The sequence below is a fragment of the Marmota monax genome, unplaced genomic scaffold (genome assembly GCF_021218885.2).
Source record: "Marmota monax isolate L192 unplaced genomic scaffold, Marmota_monax_Labrador192_F-V1.1 WCK01_AAM20220418_F8-fsc00004, whole genome shotgun sequence".
Lineage (NCBI taxonomy): Eukaryota > Metazoa > Chordata > Mammalia > Rodentia > Sciuridae > Marmota > Marmota monax.
In genome coordinates, this window is record NW_026692881.1 from 30,785,327 (window position 1) to 30,806,252 (window position 20,926).

Genomic DNA, 20,926 nt, shown 5'->3' on the forward strand with positions numbered 1-20,926 from the left:
CTGGTGACCCTGACAATCAAAACTTCCATGGGGCTGATCAATTGCTAAAATGACTGTAGGTGAGGAGTTTGAGACTAGCTCAGACACAAAAGGTGCAAGAATTTTAATTCAATTCTTCTTATTCTTCCAGAGAAGAGAGAGACATTTTTTCTTTTTTTAAGAAGCAACAGCATAAAGGACCTCTATTCCTCTGTCTCACTGTGGTTATGAAAGTATATCAACGTTAGTTAAGAAAACTAGCAGAGATTTAATCTATTATCCCCCAGACAGAAGGAAAAACAAATGCCCTTTTAGAGAAAACAAAAACATGCGGTTCCTCCCAGTTTTAAAGTGGTATACGTTTTGGGTGTAAATAGCCGAGAACATACCTTAAAGACAGAAACACTGGTCTCCCCATTTCTTACTATCTGGGACCAGCTGCTTTGTTGACAGTTACGCCCAGCAGGGGCAAACTTGAAAACTGAAGTGAAAAGGGAAAAACTGTAGGAAAAAGGTGAGTAAACGATCTTCATCAAATATCTTTATGTCACGGTAACTTAAGGTGTTTCGTGGTCACGGGGGAAGTACAGTAGGCAGCTTGGAAAGAGAACATGGAAAGTACCAGGTGCGGACTGCAGCCTGGCCCAGGTGGCACATCTCACCAAACAGGAAGTACTTTTGCTGGACACAAAGGAGTTTTTATAACCATGTTATCCTGCTGGTGTGCGTGGTGTTCATATTCCTAACCGCAAACAACGCACACACCAGCAGGCCATGGCAGAAACAGAGGAGAGCTGCTCAGTGGAAACCATTCTTTGTGTCATCAAAAATTACTAAACTCATCAACTTATACAAATATCTTATTAAAGAATGTCAAGGTTGGCTGAGTTTTGGGGTTGGGGATGTAGCTTCGAGGTAGCATATGCAAAGCTCTGGAGTTCAGACCCCAGCACCACCAAAACCAAAACCAAAACAACAAGTCAATAACCACAATTGACCCTTAATGGAAACTGTTGGTGCTTTTTTTTTTTTTTTTCTCTCTTTTAATACTTTCTGGTGAGGAGAGTTCAAATCACAGCATAACAGAACTCATCTAAGCGAATTCATCAGTTTGTAGTTAAATACCATATAGCAATATTATTCAGTTAGGGAAATATACAGTTGAAAATCATTACATTTTAATTCCCCACGAGTAAACTGATAGGAAACTGGAAAATCATCACTGGAAGAACATGGAAGGAGTTGAGCATAAGGAACCTACAGGAAGATAATTGTCTCCACTTGGAGGAAGTATGTTCACTGCCTCCCACCTCTCCAATGCTCAAGCACACGTGCAAAAATACAATACGACTACTGCAATTATTACTATCATTTTCTCCTGCCCTTAGGTGAGAAACACCTGACAGCTACATGCTGAGTCATGCTAACAAAACTAAACCTTTCACTTTCTTTAATAGTAAAATTACCATTACTGAATCGTTGTCATAAAAAAGTGCATTCAAGTACATTACCACTTATTTTAAATAAACACCAATTTTGAAACAATCAACTTTGAAAAGCTGCATAAGTTTTTTTAAAAAAAATCCCTGATTACATTTCTATTTATTCACTGTGGTAGCCTGAAACATTGTATTTTTAGAGACTAACTACCACTTAATTTCTTTAATGGAAAAAAATAAATAAACCTGCGTAATGTAGAACAGCAGTGAAGCAAGAAAAATGTGTGCTTGTCACTTATCTTCACTGTACATAAGAACTGTGATAAAATATGGTACTTGTGCCACATTCGTATATGGGAAAACACAATTAACTCATAGGACAGAAAACATGGTTTACCAAGATATTACTGTGAAATTCGAGGTTTGGACCTGCCCCTCCACTCTGTATTCAGGCAACCAGAACATTCCCACTGAAGTCCCTGGGAGGCACTGGGCAACAGTTAACATCCAACAGTTAACAACGGTTAACACAGACTCAAGGGACTACTAGTTTGATGCCAGCTCCTGAGTTTGAAGTTTATCTGCATCTACCCTTGAATATAATTTGCATGCCACAGCACCCAACATTCCCAAACTGCTGCAGTTTGTCCATCAAGAGAGGACCAGACCCTAAACACAAGCTTCTTGGGGGGGCTTTTTAAATTATGTGGAGTTGGTCAGTTCTGTTTACCCAATTATCTACAAACACCTTGAACTTTCAGCCTTACTAAAATTGATGAGTGGTATGCACATTTCCTAAAAAGATATCAACATCTGAGTCTTTTGTAACCTTGTAAAAGAAGTCATACTTAATACATATAGTAACTAGGAAATACCTTATCCCTATAAAGATCAAAAAACAAAAACTACTTAGAATGTGTATTTTGCTAAATAGCTCACTGATGCTTATAGTTGCTACTTACAAAAGTGACACCAGAAAAGACCTATTGAGTACAGTGACCAGAGAAAAGTGTCTATAGCCCTTGACAATACACCAAGATGAGTCATGTGCTTATTGAAAAGGACTTCCCAACAGCCAGCCTTCTGGTTTGCAGATCAGCAGCTGGAGCTGTCCGTCTCTCTCGTTGTTTCAACGCTGTCTTCTTTGAATTCTGGTTCAGTTTTGCCTTCCTCCTCCTTGTACTGAGTTGGATATTTTTCAACAACCTGGTCTTTGGTTTGGGGTTCGTGTGAGGAAACAGGATCTAAAACTATAACTGGTTCATCTTGTTTTTCACTGCCAGTGTATTTTCTCCTGTATCCAATGTTACTGGGAGGCCTGTGGATGAAGAGTTAAAAAGAAACATAAAAAGCAGAGAGAGAAAATATTTGTCTTCCATATTTCTGAATTCAGACCAACAACAACAACAAACTATAACGTTCCAAGTTTAATCAACATGCACACAGCAGTCTTTGAGAAGACAGCCATTAAAGAAAAAATAATAACGAAGCTATCAGATTACATATTAGGAGCACAAGGCCAGAAGGAGGAAGGCAGAAAGAGTCAGAGCGATTAACTACAGGAGCGTTAAAAAGCCAAAGCACCTACCTGCTTAATGGCTTGCTCTTCTCAGGAAGTGCAAAGCTTAGGGATCCCTTGGGCATCCCCCCCCCCAGGGCCTGCTGCCCAGACCCCTTCCCTGCTGCCCTGCTTAGTTGGAAGGAGCCAGTCTGCTCCCTACCTCCCTCTGGCCCCTGGGTACAGCTGGCTGCAGATTAGCTGCAAGGAGACTGCATGGAGAGGTGAGGAGTGCCAGCTGCAGCCGTTACCAATAAGGACAGACCTGACCTCAGGGGTGGCAGGGGATGAATCAGAGAGTTCAGGAAATAGGCTCAAATGCTAAGACACCATCGACTTCTCCAACCAGGAGGACCTAGCTCCTTGAAAAATCTCTGACTGAATTTTCAAGGCAGTTTATTTTCCCACAGAAGCCATCTGTCTTCTGATGCAAGAAACTATTGCTTCTTGGGCTGAATGGGTGGGTTTCCTTGTGGAAACAAGGTGTCCCTAAAGTGTTTTCTCTTGGAAATCAGGCTGCTGGCACCCAGTCCTCAGAAGCTCTGGCCTGAGTCCCCATGGGAGTCATGGGCTGCTGCACGGTGCCTGAAGGTCGAGGCAGCCATGGTGGTGGGGCTGGGCTCTCCACACTGTTCTCGTTCTCCTGGACAGTTCAAGAATTAAGCCTTTTTGTTCAGAGAACTCAGTGTTAGCTGTTAGCCCACACTCCACTGTCCTGCCTGACCTGTGCTGGGGAGCTGCTGGCCAGCCCCTCCTCAGGAGCTGGATCCCACTATTCTGGCCTCTTGAGCCGGTGGGATTGGCCGGCAGACGCTCTTTCCACCTAGTAGTTCTCCCTTGGTGGACTTACCACAGTTAATTAGTAGGTGTTTCATGTCTGCCTCTTCCAATAGAATGCAAGCATCCACAAGGTGGGGGTGTTCAGTTTTGTACACCTAGCACAGATCATTTTTAGAATAACCGAATGCACAAATGCTAACAAACCAGCAAAGATGCAGAATGAACAGGGAGAGACCAAGGTTTGGTGTGAATGGTTGGAGGTCTCTCTCCTATACAACAAAAACAACAGAAAAAATGATCCACTACAAGAGAAAGTAGCCTGCCTGACCCCATTCACAGGCACAAAACACTAAAACCCAAGGACCGCATTTTTATCAAAGGCTTGGAAATCATTCTCTGTGGCCACTGGGTTATATTAACCACATGGCTTGGCCATCATCAAACACGAGTAATATGTGAGTTTGTATTCCTTGGGGGTGCTGAGATCAAAGAGATCATCAGGAACCCAAGAGGATGGGCCGTGCTGCAGGGTGGACAGATCCTTCATCTGCACCATCATGACACTGTCCATCTGCGTTGGACAACAAGCCACTTTTTGAGACATATGCTACTATGCTCTGGGGATTAGTATGGGATGTAGTTTCCCCACTGGTACCGTTTTGACTTTCTCTGACCCAGGCAACAAGTAAATGCTGATGAGAGAAGCAGAACTAAGTGATGTGAAGAATCTATCACAGGAATTAGACCTTAGGCCGCGGGGGGTGCTAGCAGACAGTCCATAGGAGTCTTTTACCTCTGCATGTGATGCAGGCCCTGAAATCAGCTATTCTGGCAACTGGGGGCCTAGGGTGGGGGGATGGCTTTAAAGTGGCAGAGACTGAGGACAAATTAGAGATGCATCTGTCACCCACAAGCATTGATCCTGATGATGCACACACCTGCAGGATAAGCTTGCACATGCACCTGGCCCCAGGATGTGGAGGAGCTGAGGAGGAAGTTGGTAGAGCTGGAGAAACCAAGGGCCAGCCACTGCCACATGCCAGTTAGGTACGCTAGCACATCAATGACACTGCGCATGGGCTCCACCAGAGCCTTCCCCATACAGACCTTCACAGGGCTAAAAAAAAGTTCATTTTAAGGATTACAACTTCACTTCTGCCATTTAAATCTCATGCAAATTTCTCTTCTGGCCAATTCTGGAAACAAATGGAATGGGTAAGCAAATTCTAGGAAGCAAAGCTGCAGCCTAGCTTAGGTTTCCACGAAAGCCACAATGAAGGTCAAGTCTGGCCTGACTCTACCAGATTAAGTCTGAGACCTCTGCTACAAAAGCCAGCCAGTCCACTCAAAGCATGCAAAGGAGGTATTTGTCTCATTTGGCATTCTGGGTGGGCAACTTCCATGAACCCATACCAACCTTCATCATTTTGGCAGAACATGGAGGTTTTCATGTCCTGTGTATCTGCAGGTGAACTATCCTTAGAGAAAGCTGTCGTCAGCAGCTGTGCTCTCAAGTCTCCACAATGGCAAAAAGGAAAAGGTTGATTGAACTGAAAACTCAGAAACCTTGTATTGTCAAACTGCAACTGTCCTGGAATCATCTCAGTCCAGAGAACCATTCATCTATCCTGAAGTTAGCTTCTCAACTGCAGGTTAGCCTCCTAGGTCACCTGTGGGCCAGTCTGAGAACCCCTCTGTTAGCTGTCACTGAATGAGGCACAGTGCGCAATTTCTCTGAATCTTCACTGAAGCAGAAAAAAATGTTTTTTCAAGGATAATGACCACTGCCTTGGAACCCCAGTGTGTTAAAGCAGAAAGGGACTGGGGCAATCCTGCAGTCTCATCTGTCCTGCAATGAAGACGACAAGGTGTGCAGAAGAGGGGAGAGCCTGGCCTACACCACACAGCTCAGCAGCAGCAGTCAGGGTAAGAGTCGGGCACTGGCTCCCGTCTCCTGCCTCGTCCACAAGCACCATGCTGTTTCCCAAAGGCATCTTCTCCTGTGGCATGGATACCACAGGCTAATTCTAGCCTCTTTATGGATTTATTTCCTTCTAAACTCCCATCTACACCTGCGTCTTTCAGATCTGTAAAAAAATAAGTCCACCCCTCAGGCCATCCCTTGGTTTGCTTTTCTTTCCTCTGTAGTTTGGACTCCCCCTGGTTTGATATCATTAGTCCCATTCTTTGTTTCCCTGGGGAGCTGCCCAAGGTTCCTTCCTGTGCCTCATTCTAGTCTATCCCACCCTACGGGACAGCGAGAGAGCTGTCCCTTTGGGGACAGTGCCGAACCCAGGCTCTTGTTCAAGGCAGCCACAGTGGCAGTTCTAGAGGGATAAGTCTAAGCTTCTTGCCCAAACAGGAATCCTGGAAGCACAACTGCAGCAATCCAATAGGGACTGTGCTTGACTACTATTCTTTTCATTTTTTTCTATTTTAATACAGCAACTAAAGACACTGACCAAAAATTAGCAATGACAAGTCAGTATTCATAAAAAGTAACGGCAGCCCTCCTCCCATATGCAGCCAAGTCTGCAAGTAAAACTTACATGTTATCGGTGGCAGGAAGTCAGACTTCAACCCTGGGACGCTCTGGCCAGAAGGGATCACTGATGTGAGCTAGTCTAAGTCTGTTACTTGTCAGGAGAAGACTCCAGAAGAGTGAGGTGAAATGATTTGTCCAATAGCACACACTTGTTAACAACGGGTAAAGGACAAAGACTCTGGAATCCTGATTTCCTGGCCAATACTTTTTCTTGCTACAACATACTGGCAGTCATTTATGGTCCATTCAAACAGATTATTTTTCATGAGTCATTTTAGACCATGTGCTCAAAGGTGATTTTGAGACAAAAACAAAAACCAACAAGCAAAATAAAAGTGAGGACACAATATACCAATCTACCCTACAAAGCCTAACGCCCAAGTACAACGTGGGTGCCCTTTTAGAAAGCAGCTACTGTTCCCAACTGCAGGAGAGCCAGGATGTGGGGCTCTGGCAGGCGGGGCTCCTTGCTGGCAAAAGGAAAGACCTGACTCCAAAGTGTACCAGTACCAGAAGAATCAGAACAACTGCAAATGGTTCTGCCAAAGCTGAACTTGATAAAAGGATTTGGTGATTTCTCAAACTGTCACAAGAGAGGAAAGCGCAGCATTCTAATTTTTAAAAAGCACATCATTGTTTGCATTCAATGAAATTCCTTTCAAAATCAACTTTCCACGTTCCAATTATATTCAACAACATTCGAGCTAACATTTCGACTGCAATTCAAATTAACTAATGCCCAAAAGAGCCCTAATCGACATGGTTCTGAGCTCAATTGAATACAATCAAAGCTCATGAAATGAAGGGGGAAATGCTTATTTCATGCAAATTCTGCATATCACTCAAGCTTAATTTTACTGATAATATAAAGGTGGGACATTTTGAACATTACAGTGAATGAAACTTTTAAGCGGTGAGAGTTATTTTATAAAATGCTACCTCTGAAAAGCTGATTGCCAAACAGTATAAAAATGGTTTGAGGCATAAATGCCAAGTTCATTTTTATTTCACTTCTGAGGTAACTATCTTTCAAATCGCAACAGCTGGACTATTTAACACAATCTGGTGAATCAAAGTATAGCTCTTCTCTGGTCTCCCAGTGGGACGTCTGCATTAGTCTGTGGCAGCCATCCAACAAATGACGCACAGCCGGACGGTCTGAACTCTGTTTCATTTTCAATAAAAATGGATAAAACCACAATCATATTTACCACCTTCAAGGCCAGAAAACAGAAAGATTTAAATTTGTCTTTACAAAGTAGTTTCCTGGGAAAACTCCAAAGAGGAAGTCAGCTTTCTATTTTCCCTAGTGTAAAAATAAGTCTTACTTTTTTTTTTTTTTTTTTTTTTAAGCCCTTTACAGATACTAGAGCAGTGAACAGAAGTGGCATTACAACTGGGATAGTTTTTATTACTTCTTTCTGAAACTCTATTTTGTAGGAGCTTCTCCCATACCTATCTAAAATTTTACAAAATAATGTTTCAAACATACAGATGAAATTCTATCAGTTCTAGTACTTACAAAGGAGGCAGAACAAAGCTTGGTTTCTTTGGCTTTGTGTACTTTAAAAAATCTCTTTTAGGGCTGGGGTTGTAGCTCAGTGGCAGAGCACTTGCCTAGCATATGTGAGGCACTGGGTTCGATCCTCAGCACCACATAAAAATAAACAAATAAAATAAAGGCATGCTGTCCATCTACAACTACAAAAAAAAAAAAAAATCTCTCTCAGCTTAAGATGTATACTACTTTTTCAATTTAGTTCTGTTTATTTGCAGGGAAAATAAATAAAAATACATAATTTTTATTTATAAATAACCACGTTGTTCAACAGAATATGACTGTTTAAAAACCTAATAGCTTTTAAAAATGATTTGCCCTCAAGATTAACAAGAGTTCCTCTGGAACACAGATAAAAATGGCTGAACAAGGACCCCCTGTGTCCACAACTCAGAAATATTTCCTTTCGTTTGGTGACTGCCATGCAGGCATCCCAGCCTTGGGCTTACATCCCAGAGCACGGGGTACACTAACAAAGCCTGTACCAGTTCTTTTCTTCCTCTTGTGTTACATGGACCGCAGACATTTATAGATTCTGAAAGTGGACCATCCTCACCAGCAAAAGCAACTCTGATAATGAGACAAGTAACTGGTTTTAGCTTAGGCAAAGGTTATGGAACATTTGCGATACTTTTTAGAGGCTACTTTTTTAGCTTTCTGTAATTCTGCACAACTTTAAGTCAGCATGAAAAATACATCCAGATCCAAGATACTAAAAGCCGAGTGTTGGTCTAGGCATGTAGCTCATGGTGGAGTGCTTGCCCAGTGTGCAGGACTCTAGTCTGATCCCCAACACCACCAAAAAAAAAAAAAAAAAAAAAACTCGGGGGTGGGGTGCTGACAGGGCTGAAACAAAGTCTTCCACAAACCCACCACACGTGACACTGGCTCCCTAAAAAAGCTGCCAGGCACACACACACAAAATGCTTGTATTTTCAAGATAATATTTTTTTTAATTATAATTTTTCTTTTAATTTATATTCTGTACTTCAAACTGTGTTTTAAGATGGAAACTCACAAAAACTCAGTTGGCCACTTTTCATATACTTATGTGAAATGATAAAGTATATGCCCAATGAAATGGTGTTGATCAGCTTCTAAAGTTAGGTCAGTTTATGCTGAGATCTGAAATTCCTTTCGCTGTAGTGGGCTACTTCTGTTTGAATAAGTTTTTAAAATGACTTACTACATACAAACAAAAAGAAACATAAATACTGCAAAGACTATTGAAAATTGGTTTAAAAAAAAACTACAAAGTACCAAAAGCAAATGATACATTTTATACAAAGTCTTGTGAAATCCTAGGTGCTTGAGTCTGCAAGGCAGTTAATTCTTGGGGAGAACTGAGTTACTCAGCAGCAGGGTGAGGGTGACTTGCAGATTTACTGGGCAGCATTTACCAGCCACTTTCACACTCACTGTAACACATCCTCAACCACTAATCTGCAAGGAGCTGCTGTCTACACAGCACCTCGAAACACACACGTGGAAGACAATACCGGCTGCTGATCTTTCCGGCAGCCCACAGGATAACTCCTTGGGGGGGAGGAAGAAAAGACTAAGTGAGGGGAATCTCAACTTCCAGAACATCCAGTTGTTCTGCTAATTTTGTTGTTAAAACTTAATTGTCCATGTACAGGCCACATGGAGAACCATTGTAGTGGCGCTTGGCCGAACAGGGCTGCTTCCTGCAGCGTCAGTACACAATTCAGCAGTACTGAGATTACAGGCGAGAGCACAGCAAATCCTTTAATTGTGTAAGAGCATCAGATTAAGCAGCAAAGTCCATGTGCTTCATTCTGTGGGCCGGGCGGACCTTTTGAGGAAATAAATGTTTACTAAGTACCAGGAAGGTGCCTCCCCGCTTCCTGCCATGCAGGACAGAAGGAAATAGGAAGTGATGAGGAAAACGGAAGGGTTGGGAATAACAGGAGGAAAACCAATCCTTCCATTGCAGAGCTAAAACTTCCCTGGTCTCCAACTGAACAAAATGGGGACCCAAATCTCTCTGTAAAAATGGTTATTTGGCCAACAAAATTAATTTTCAGCTAAAAGCAACACTGGAGAGAATAATTTTATGCCAAGTTTCCCTAAGAGAAAATTAAGAATCTCAATTTCTATTTGCTAATATCTTTCAAAAGCTCCAACTTAAAATACAGGACTTTCCAGTTCATTTTTCTGTGTTAGCATCACACTGGAAAGAATGAATAAAACTGAAGGGCCAGGTAGAGGTCAAACAATGACAAATCAATCCCACTTTTAATTAAAAACCTGAAAGGCAATTAGATTTTTTTTTTCATGGAAATGTTTGATTGGTCACACAAACCATGAGACATCTAAAATTTCTGTTTTATCGTCTACCCTTTGGTATTCAGTAAATGACCCCAAAAAGATGAACTCTTACAAAAATAAATTTGTGTGGGGCCAAAAGTCACATGTTATTTAGAGAGACCATAGATACAGAAATTAAAGGTGAATTAAAATAAAAATGGTTTCACTGGAAATGGGACATTTTTCTATGGAAATTGAAGTCCTCTAATTGCTACATGGGTTTTTGTTTTTTAAATTATCCTAGGGCAGGATGTGACCTCTTATGACCCCCTAAACAAAAAAGCAAGCTAACTGCCTGGTGGTTTAAAAGGAAATTGAAAAGCACTTGGTGAAGCCTACAGTTTGGGGGCACATGGGGTGGAAGAGAAGGTGGTAAATTAGAGAAATGTTAACTGGAAGAGCCTCTGGCAAGTGGGCCTCAAGAGGACCTTTGAGAGTGACCGGGAGAAGAGGACAGGGCTGGGAACCCTCACATCACACGGGTACAGGGGAACCTAGCTCCCTGGACAGGGGCTCTCCCTTTTGGAAAATCATCTTGAGGCTGACCACCTTGCTTAATTGTAACTGCTAAGAATCATTAGTGGAAAATGTGGATATGGATGAAAAAGCTCAACTGAGAAGAGCAAGGCCACCTCCAGATGACAGTTTCAGAGACAAAAAGCAAGACAGCAACAACACAAAACACCCCAGCTCTTTGCCAACCGTGAGGCAGAAAGCTCTACGGTCAGCGCCACTCTTTCCGTGCTGCAGGCCCATCTGTCCTGCCTCTTGATAAGGTGTCCTAAACCTCAGGGTCAGAGGACAATGAAGCACAAACTCGAAGGACTTACTCAGTAATGGGACCAAACACAGTGCTCTCTCAAAAGGGCACAGTGCAAAGTGGACACAATGATCAAATTTATGTGGGGCTTTAGAATATATGTTTTTAAAACAAGTAGATTCACAGATAGTGATGCACCTTAAAGCACCTTCCTAATCCAATGATTAGAGCCAGACAGTTTCAAAGTATTTGACTTCTAGAAATAAACTATTCTTTGACATGTTTGAAGCAGCCAATAAAATAAAAAAGGTGTAAATGAAACATATACTGAGGACTAAAGTAGCTTAAGCTAATTTCCAAAGTTCATTTGGAAGCATGCCTCTTCACTGGGTATTTGGCATGAAAAATGTTAAAATGATCTCTTCCCAATTATCTGTTAAGACTCTTGCTAATTCAGATTGGCTCTCCTTTTCAGAAATCTTGGTTTTGAAGGTGACCTTTTCATTGCTTAGACCAGCCTTAGGATGGGGAGGAGCAAAGGAGGAGGACACTACCCATTTGTGTGGAGGATCCGAGGGCAGGATGTATTACAAGGCCAAGGAAGTGACGTAACTGCAGAATTGCTGCTTCCTTGAGGAGAAAGCTTTTGATCATTCGCTCCTCTACCCTTCCTCAAGCTCTTAATACACAGAATGCTATAGCTCAAAAAGTATGGGCTCAGGAGACAGAATAAAAAATGTTCATATGCAATCTGACCCAACTATCAATTAGAAGTATCATTCTGTGTAAGTTGTTTATCCCACTGAGCCTCAATTTTATTGACACAGGGATAACGTCTAATCTGTAAGTTTGGGAGAATTAAAATAACACAAAAAATGCCTGACTTAATAAACTTTAGTGAGATACAGTGACAACAACAAACCATCATGGAAGCAAATTCCCAAATCCAAAACTTCCAAACTAGAAGCCTGTTCTATTGCCCATAGTCTCTGTCTCTAATCAACAAATACCTCCTACCTGCTACAAGTCCAGCGCATTTCCTCTTGGATGTATATTGTTTTACTATGACTATATATTGATGAACAATAGAGAAAATATTAACTTCTAGCACGTGCACACTGTGCTGAGCGCACACACTCTAATGCTGTAGAGTTTTTCTAATTTATTGTGGCTACATCAATCAAGAACATCAGACTTATGCATTCTGTTGGTAACAGAGTTTCAGGATCTTGCATAGGATTAAAATGGAAGACAAAGGTCACCCACATCTAAGTCCACTGGGTTTTCTTAGTTATTGTTCAGCCTGTGCTTCTATTTCTGAAATACTAATCTCTTCCTTGCCCATCAGTCAATGTGCCAGTGTGCAGGCACATGGGACTAGGCAACCTGAGTGAGAGCAGGAAGGCTACCCAGTGCCAGGTTCAGCCTGACTGTGCTGCATGGCATTCTGTGTATGTGGCTGGGAGTTTTATCAGGTGTCTGTGTCACAATAAACCACACACATGCCAGCAATGGTGGCAAACTGACGGTTACTCCCCTAAATTAAATCCACTTTCAAAAGCCAAAGTCATTTGGAAACATGCTGAATAGTCAGTGGTAATTAAAATGGGACACATCATTTTTTGATGCAAATAAGTACTTAACTAAGTCTCTTATAGGACCAAGAATGGCTCTGAAGTGGTCTTTCCTTCTCTTCTACTTTTTCTACCCCAAAATAGTCAGATAGAAAAAAATTTCCAATTATTTCCTCTGAGACCAGGTGTTTCTAACCCAAACAGGTCTAAAAGCACTTGGGAGAACAGTAATTTGAATAGGACTTAGGTGTAAACCCTGTGAGTTCTGATCATTTAACTTAAATATTAATTAGTTTACACTTCTAGGTTTGTGTGTGTTTTACAGTAAGTTTATAAAGTAATGAAACACAGGTTGTAGACAGAAAATATGTACTTAAATCTTGTTTCTAATTGAACATTTCTACCAAGCAACCATGGTTGTTAGGAATTTGGAGGGACCAAAAGGGACTCAGCAGACTCAATGTTAGAGCATGAGGAACACAACAAAAGGAAAACAAGACATGAGTGACATCCATGGCTGTGGGGTGGCATGGCAGTAGAGCCCCTGCCTGGCATGCGAGAGTCCCGTGGTTCCATCCCCAGCACCATACCCACTCACTAAGACTTGTCCAAGGTCACCTGGCCCACAATGACCAAAGTATCCAGTATCTTAGCTTTCAGCTCTAACTCTTGTCCTTGGTGATCCATTATCCCAGCATTAGAATTTTAAGATAGGAATGTACTGAAATACTTTTCATATATTATCTGATTTAAATGACAACCATGCAGGGCAGAGGTTACCAAACACAATTTATGTAAGAGAAACTAAGTCATAGATTAAATAATTTGTCAAGGTCAAAGACAGTGAACAGTAGATGTGAGATCTGAACACTAGTCTATCTGATCTTATGACAGAGCTCAGATTCTGGGAGCAACAAGATGCTCCTTGCCACCCTGAGCAGAGGTGGAAAAGGCCAGGTTTAGAAAACTGATCACACTGTTTCCTTGTTGAGTCCCCTTTCTCCCAGGCTTTTGTTAATAAAGACACTACCATTCTAGTTTTTCAGACTATGCAACACTTGGATAGCCTATCTTCAGGTATTACAGCTGCCTTAAAGTAATAAGATAGTTTCTTTTTGCCACACTGGGGATCACGCAAATGCTCTGCCCTGAGTTAAACCCTAGACCCCAAAAGATAGTTTCTTATAAAAATTCTGTAATTTAGAACTTCCCCTCTTTTAATCTGACCGTCTCACCCACTGAATAGCCTGAATCAAAGAATTTACTACATTTTAACATTATTGGATTATCAGATTTTAACAGTATCAGGGGAAAGAGCACAAAAGCAAAAATTAGGTGTAAACCCTCTTCATTGCAGAGCTGACTCTTCACCCATCCAAACATAAAAGGAGGTTGCGAGCATAATTCCCATCTGCATTACAGCCACTCAAAGTTAATAAAATTTAAATTCACCCTGAGATTTAAGACATCATGACTAGGTAGTATATACTTACTGGAAATAATAGGACGCTATATTTTAAAAGTTATTATTAAAACAGAAAAAATAGGTTTCCATGCTCTGATTATCTTTTATCTTCTTGTTTCAAAACAAAAAACAAACAACAACAACAAAAAACACCCCCAAACCTTGCTTTGCTTATACTGGTGACAAGAACACTGATTCTAATTAATCTTTGTAATTAAGTATTAAAAGTGTCTCTTGCTTTGTCATCGGTCCTTAGGAAATAAACCAATATGTATCTGACACATAATTTTCACACAGGAATTACTTACATGGGGAGCACACATGTGTTGATTTTAGGAACTTATTGAAAGGAAAAAAATTTCCAGGCAGAGTTTGAAGTTATTCAATTTTCCGGGTAAGGGAAGACCTTACACAGAAAACACCTTTATGTCTACCTTCACGCTGGAAAACTTTCTGGTTGATTAGCAAACTTTCCTGTCTATCTGAGCCGTCCACTGTTTTATTCATATTAAAAAACGTGCTTACCCATTCACTTGAGAGCCTATTGCAGGACAGGAATGGCCCCAGGTGTTTGAGAAAACCAGAGAACAAATCAAACCAAAAAGTCCCTAAAAGTCCACTGAGCTTACACTTCAGTGAAGGGAGAGAAAAAGTGAACAATGAAGAGAAGGCTGTGTAGAGAAAACCAGCAGGTGACACCTGCCAGCAGGTGGGGTGGGCACCCAGAGTTTGGAGGAAGAGGGGCTACAGGTAAGCAGGTGGCCAGGAGACTGCATGAGAAGATGGGGCCCAAGCACAGAGCTGACAGAGGTGAGTGGGTGGGCCAGGCAGGTCTGGGCAAAGTGTGCTAGGCAGAGGAGACCACACAAGCAAAGGGCCCAGTGGGGAACGGGACCTGGCCAAAGAGGCCAAACTGGAGAGAGGAGAGGAGAGCAGGAGGGTGAATGATGAAGAGTAGGTAAGGGGCACACACACATGCTGGGGAAAGATGTATGTACTAGAGGCCCCACTGACTGGCAGGCACCCTTGACCCTGACTCCTGTCAAGGGCAGAAGGTGCACTCACCTGAAAAGCCATGGTGGTCTTGCCACTGATCTAAACCAAAGTGCAATCCTTGGGTGTGAAATTGCTTTTTAAAAAGTAAAGGAACATTTCATTTTTTTAATTGCTGTCCTGACTTCCTAGTGCTTTGCTAGTTCAAGTCCATAAGGCGGGACAATGTGGTCGTGTCACAATACATATTAGTATAGCAGAGCCAGCCAGAAGCAGCCCTGGAAATAACCCTTCTCATCCCTGGTTTCAAGAGATCCTAACAAATAACATGAGTTTTTACTTTTAAAGCCTGCAGGTAAACTTTAAGTTTTAACTTTAAGTTAAACTTTGAGTCATTACACTGCTAATCTACATACAGATGAATGAAGAGTGCCTGTCTAGGAAACGAATAATTGCCCTGTAGATACCCCAAATCCTCTGATTCCTTTGGTCTAGCTGTATTGAGGGAATGGAGTTCTCAGAAAGGTACTCTTATTTGCTGAATGCCTGTCAATATGAAAATAGGTGGCAGTAGTTATTTCAGCTACAGAATGTCAAGAACTGAATAATCAAGCATTAGGTTACAAAGTTTAAAAGTTAATACAGCAGCACAGAGTATTTGTATTAGTGCTTTAAGTGGATAAATTAAATTGAAACGTGTCCCTTAAGCAGTCATTGAACGAGCAAGATGAGAAATAAATTGAGCTTCACATCGGCCTTTATGCATCTAACAACTGTGTCTGTCAACACATGGATCCTTTTCACTGTCAATTCAACGCACATTTTGCAGACCTTGGGCCTGCAATTATTTCATTTCCTTTCTTGGAAATGTAATTTCCACTTACTTTTGGAGGAATAAAAGGCAGACAAAAGGAAGAAGGAGTTGCAGTATTTTCTGATTAAGATTATCTGTGTAAAATGGTAAAGGAAAAAAAAATCTATACACACACACTGAAGCATTTCTCAGAAACTAACTTGTCTCAGCTAAATTGCTTTTGTGTCTGGGTATTGGTTCAAATGTAGCCAGACTGTTGATGTCAAATTAGGTGTTAAACAAATTTAATAGGAAAGATGAAGAGTGAATATAGATCATCTTTCTGTTAGAACTGTGCAAATGACTCCAGTCAAAAGAAAGGAAATACACAACTGCAGGAGAAAATGTGCTTTTAAACACAATGAAATTAGATAAAACTGTAAATCAGCAAGGAAAGCCATTCATTCCAAAAGAAGGGGGGGAAGTTAATAGCACCAATGAGAGAAATGCAAAGAGAGGAAGAAAATACCAGTTGGCAAAAATAGATCCAAATTTAATTTCAACTTCATTTGTCCAGGTTTCACCTTTTAAGCTAAGACAGCTAAAGCTACAAAAAAGGGGGCTCTTTCTCTCTTGACAGAACAGGAAATCAGAGGTTTAATTAACTGTGATTACAATATTCGGCTGATCTGATTTGCCTCACCTCTTCCTTTTCTTCAGCTGACAAACTAGCTGACATCCTGGCAAGAGAACTAAAGCAAAAGTGTAGACTAATTTCAAAAAGAGCTTGCCATTGTTATAAAACAAATTGATCTTCCACGAGAACTCACTGACAAAGTGTCACTTTGGAGCCAGTCTGCGTACACGACTCCTTACATAGGATGTTTTCATCCCAGGATACAGCAGGGTGGAGGCACATCTTTCACAGAGGACCAGGAAATAAGTCTGTACAAAAGAACGCTTCAAAGTGGCCTCTGCAAGATCTAGCACCTTCTCCGGCTGCTCAGGAACCATGAAAGACAGATGAACCTAACATTTAACTTTGAAGGACTAGGTGTCTCCTGATATGGAATTTGAGTATCAGCCACGTCAATTCTTTGTGTAGAAAAAGAACTTGTTGCCAAACCAGTTTAGGGAAGGAATTCCCTTTAGACATGGTATTTGCTCTGGATCTGAAGGAGAGCTCTGGGACAGGAGCTTAGAAGCAAAAGTTGGCTCATCAAAGGAAGGAGGAAGAGAACTGTCTAGCCAAATCAAAACCTCTCTGAAGAGAAACAAACCAAAGAAACACACGTTAGTCATTACAGATTCTTCTATATACTACTTAGTAAAGAGCATTGTTACTTACTGAAACGTAACCTTGGAACTTGTGCATCCTTCCAATTTACGGGGCCCTTCACCTGGCTCAGGTGTTAGGGGGGACGAACTGTTGAATTCTGCCTCCAGAGTTTTCTTGGTCAAGGCTGTTTTTGTTACACTGGATACAGAACCCAACACTGGCATGGATTTGGACTCTGAGGTGGCTAATATCCCGGTAGGACCTTAAAACCAAACACATACCTCAAGTTTAATTATTCTGTGTGATGCTTATTAATATGGTACTGAAAAACAGATTACGTGAAAACCCTCAAGAAGTGAAAAGGACAAGTTGGTTAAAAAATTTCAAGAGCATGCTGAAAGTGTTCCTATTGGAAATCAGCTGCTGCTTTTCAAAGTACCAGGAACACGCTGAGGAATTGTGCACAGAGCTCTGGGAAACCACAAACCCCAGCCATGGTTCCCTCGCGGACCAGAGTCCGCAGTGACCCTGGAACTGCGAAAACTCTTTTCTGCCCCCAGAGTATGGCTTTCTGGCAGCCCTTCCCAAGACATCTTGCCTTTCAAGAGTTAATTCTTCCCAAAACTTGGCTCTGTGTTTTACATGGAAAATGGAACAATGTCAAAAGGCTCTTTTTAAAAGGCTCATGAAGGCTTCTTGAGCATTAAACAGCTTTTATGAACATTTTCATTTTAATGTGAATGAGAAGTAAGTGGATTTATTGCCTCTTAAAATACAGACACAGGATTATGAAAATTAAGAGGCAAAGGGTTTGGCTGTTTACCTTTTTGACTTTTCTGTTCTTTGGGATGGCATTTAAGAACTACAATAGGGCTTGTTATTGAAATTACTGGCAAACTGGTCTAAAAATGCTGCGCATGTGAACAACACCTCATCCTGGCTTCCTTCTGTCTTTCTATAGAAAGACTGTATCCAAGGCAGTTTTTCCTTAAAGCAAACTTCCAGTATGTCTTTCCTGAAACTTCAGAAGGCATGCTTTTGAAACAAAGAGATTTATGAGATAAGCCATAGATATGAAAATTCAATGACAATTTTTAAAAATTTGTTTGAGAACAACTTTGAAAGGTAATACTAAGAGGAGGACATAATTTGGGAGTCTCCATATCCATAAGAGATGTCAGATCATCTCTCAAGATGGAAGCTTCTGGTGGGTACAGTCTAAAATGCTAGCTAATCCCTGGTCATTAATATTTAGCTCTGGAATTTTATTCTTAAATTTGGCTAAAAATTTGCCTGGGAGACACAACCCTCCGGACTGGAGAGAGTGCCAGCCCACAAAGCATTGGTGTGTAACTTCCTTACATATTTTATCTGAACCATTTGGGCAGACGGTTGGTGACACTACTGAATATTCAGATTGAAAAAGCCTTTTCCTTTTGGCTCTGTTAAGCCTTGTGTTGCAGGGGGTGTGAGAGTAAAAAGAGAAGGGCAGAAAGACCCAGAGCGCTAGCTCCTGGAAACACAAATAAGAAGCTGAATCCAGACTTTCTGCAGAGCCAGCTCTCTTCTGCCTCCGGGTAACTGATGACTTCAGCACTAGATAGCTTGAAACAATCTGCCCTTGTGGGAAGGCGTGATGCGTTTCTGAACACACCAACCCTGCTGCTTGTTCTGCAACTGAAGCCAAATCAAAAGGAGGAGAGTAGTGAGCTGAGCCAGAGCTCTTATTTTTCTTACATACAAAAAGAAATTTTAAAAAATGCACGATGTTTGAGATTATTATTGCTGCACCCTGCTTGAGCCAACCGATGCTCTCTAAGAGGCACTGGCTGATCTTTAAGTCATCAGTTTGGCAGGCTCCAAGGCTAAGGAAAGCAGGGGAACATCACTCAGCACCAGAAGAAAAACTCAAGAAACAATGGTGCATGCCTGGCTGTTGGGGCGACACCCTCCAACCCAGGATCTGAGTCCTGCCCACTCGGGACCGCCTCCCTTTTGATACTTCCTTTGTCCAGGGTGTCCTCCCATCTACTTTTCTGTACGATTTTGTGTGCAGAAGCAAACAATGTCAGAGACTTCTGTGCACCAGAGGCACAAATCAATCCAAGACCTTAGCTCTGTCATTTGACCCCTGCCACGCAGCTGCCAGGCTTCGGCTACTTCCTCAATCTCTTCCCTGGAACTCTACACTTTGCCAGTCCATGACCTCTAGAAAAAGATGCAGGGGGTAAATGCCTCTTCCAGACTGATGCAAGGAAAATGTCTGCACCACCAAAATAATGGTATGATTTCATTTGGATGAAGAGAGCTTGCCAGTCTGTTGTTTCCCTTTTCCCTTGACTATTAGGAAGCTCAAAGAAAATTTCTGTTCAATTACAAGTCACTCTCTCAGTATATCTCCACTTCACCTCACCAATGATAGTTCTTATTTCTCTATTCATGTATTAGTGGTTCTACTGAATTTATATCATTAATCCTAACTTCCCTCAAGTGATACATTGACTATTTGGACACCGGTGAAATATAATCAGATAAAACAAAAGGTCCTCACCACGCCTCTAAAATATGTTCCTTTCTCCACTCTTAGAATTATTCCTATTTCCAATCTGACTAAAATGAAAGTGTCTCCTCATTTCTTCCAATGAAAACTAACTGAAAACTGTGAGAGTTGCATGTTTGATCAAATTTGTGAATGAAGAAATACTTCTGGAGGAACAAAAAGGTCTATGGCAAGCACGAAATGTAAATGACAGCAACTAAAATGTCATCCACAAAGTCCTAAAACTCTAAGCTGAAATACTGGAATGAGTGACTCAAGCACAAGACACCAGATGAGTAATAACTCATATAGAGGCTGCATAAACACTTGTATAGAAACCTAAGAAAAGAGTGTCTCATGCACCCCTTTAAATTTCCTGACAGGTGGTTATTTTAGGGATAAAAGGAAGAGTCCTTGCAGGATTTTAATAGGATTTGCAACCAAACTGCAGACTGAATAGCTAAATTTAAAACAACAACAACAACAGAGGTTTCATCCTTTTATAATAAAGTTTGGCTGGGAATGTTGCAGATTTTGATTCAAGGAATCAATTCACTCAGTTGTGTGAGTAAAGTCTTTAAAAAAAAAAAAAAGTAGTGCTTGAAGCTGGGTGGTACACACCTGGAATTCCAACAACTGAGGCAGCTGAGGCAAGAATGCAAGTCTGAGGCCAGTCTGGGCCACTTAGTGAGACCCTGTCTAAAACAAATAAATTAATTAAAAGAGCTAGGGATGTAACTCAGTGGTAGAGTGCCCCTGGGGTCAATCCTCAGTGCTGCAAAAACAAAAACAAACAGAAAAAACTAGAAGCTAATCATCAAAATCCCACCTTTAATATTCTTACAACTTAAATTTGGTCAACACGGCTCAATTGTTTGCAGATTTAAGTTACAATGGACTATACAGAATCAACCTAGTTGAGCCTAGGAGATTCAGCCCATCAGCTATGGCTGTAATTTCCACCTCCACCTCCACAAGGGGGAACCTCATAAAGGCTTCTGCTAATTCCCAGGACCAAGCTGATGAAAACAACCAAAGATATACAAAGTCAGTTCTGGCACACATTTTGAGGCCTAAAATGTGGCTAACATGACTGGAACCCATACTGAGCCCAGTCCTTGTTCAGATGGTACACCTTTAGTCTGGGACAGGGTTGGCCATGAAGAGAAAAGATAGTCTCTCTGCATTTGTAACTAATATGCAATTACTACTAAAACTACCAATTATCAGGTGCTTACCTGGGCCAGGCACAGTGCTAAGCACCTTTCCTGTATTCACTTCCTTAACCCTGAGAACAAGCCCATGGAACAGTGCTTTCATTGTCCTTATGCTA

At 41.4% G+C, this 20,926-nt stretch overlaps 1 protein-coding gene across 4 annotated transcripts in view; it reads right to left on the reverse strand.

Moving 5' to 3' along the window:
* Positions 1 to 79: 79 nt before the first annotated feature.
* Shtn1 (shootin 1) overlaps positions 80 to 20,926 on the reverse strand; it is a 96,534-nt gene continuing 75,687 nt past the window's right edge. For 3 of the 4 annotated variants that reach the window (XM_058581327.1, XM_058581328.1, XM_046450387.2), the window contains 2 exons: positions 17,124 to 17,316; positions 80 to 2,736 (listed from right to left, as the gene is read on the reverse strand). In XM_058581327.1, the coding sequence (XP_058437310.1) occupies positions 2,514 to 2,736; positions 17,124 to 17,316 (416 nt within the window). In that variant the 3' untranslated portion in view covers positions 80 to 2,513. The remainder of the gene's footprint in view (positions 2,737 to 17,123; positions 17,317 to 20,926) is intronic. The other variant, XM_058581329.1, reaches the window with a different exon arrangement.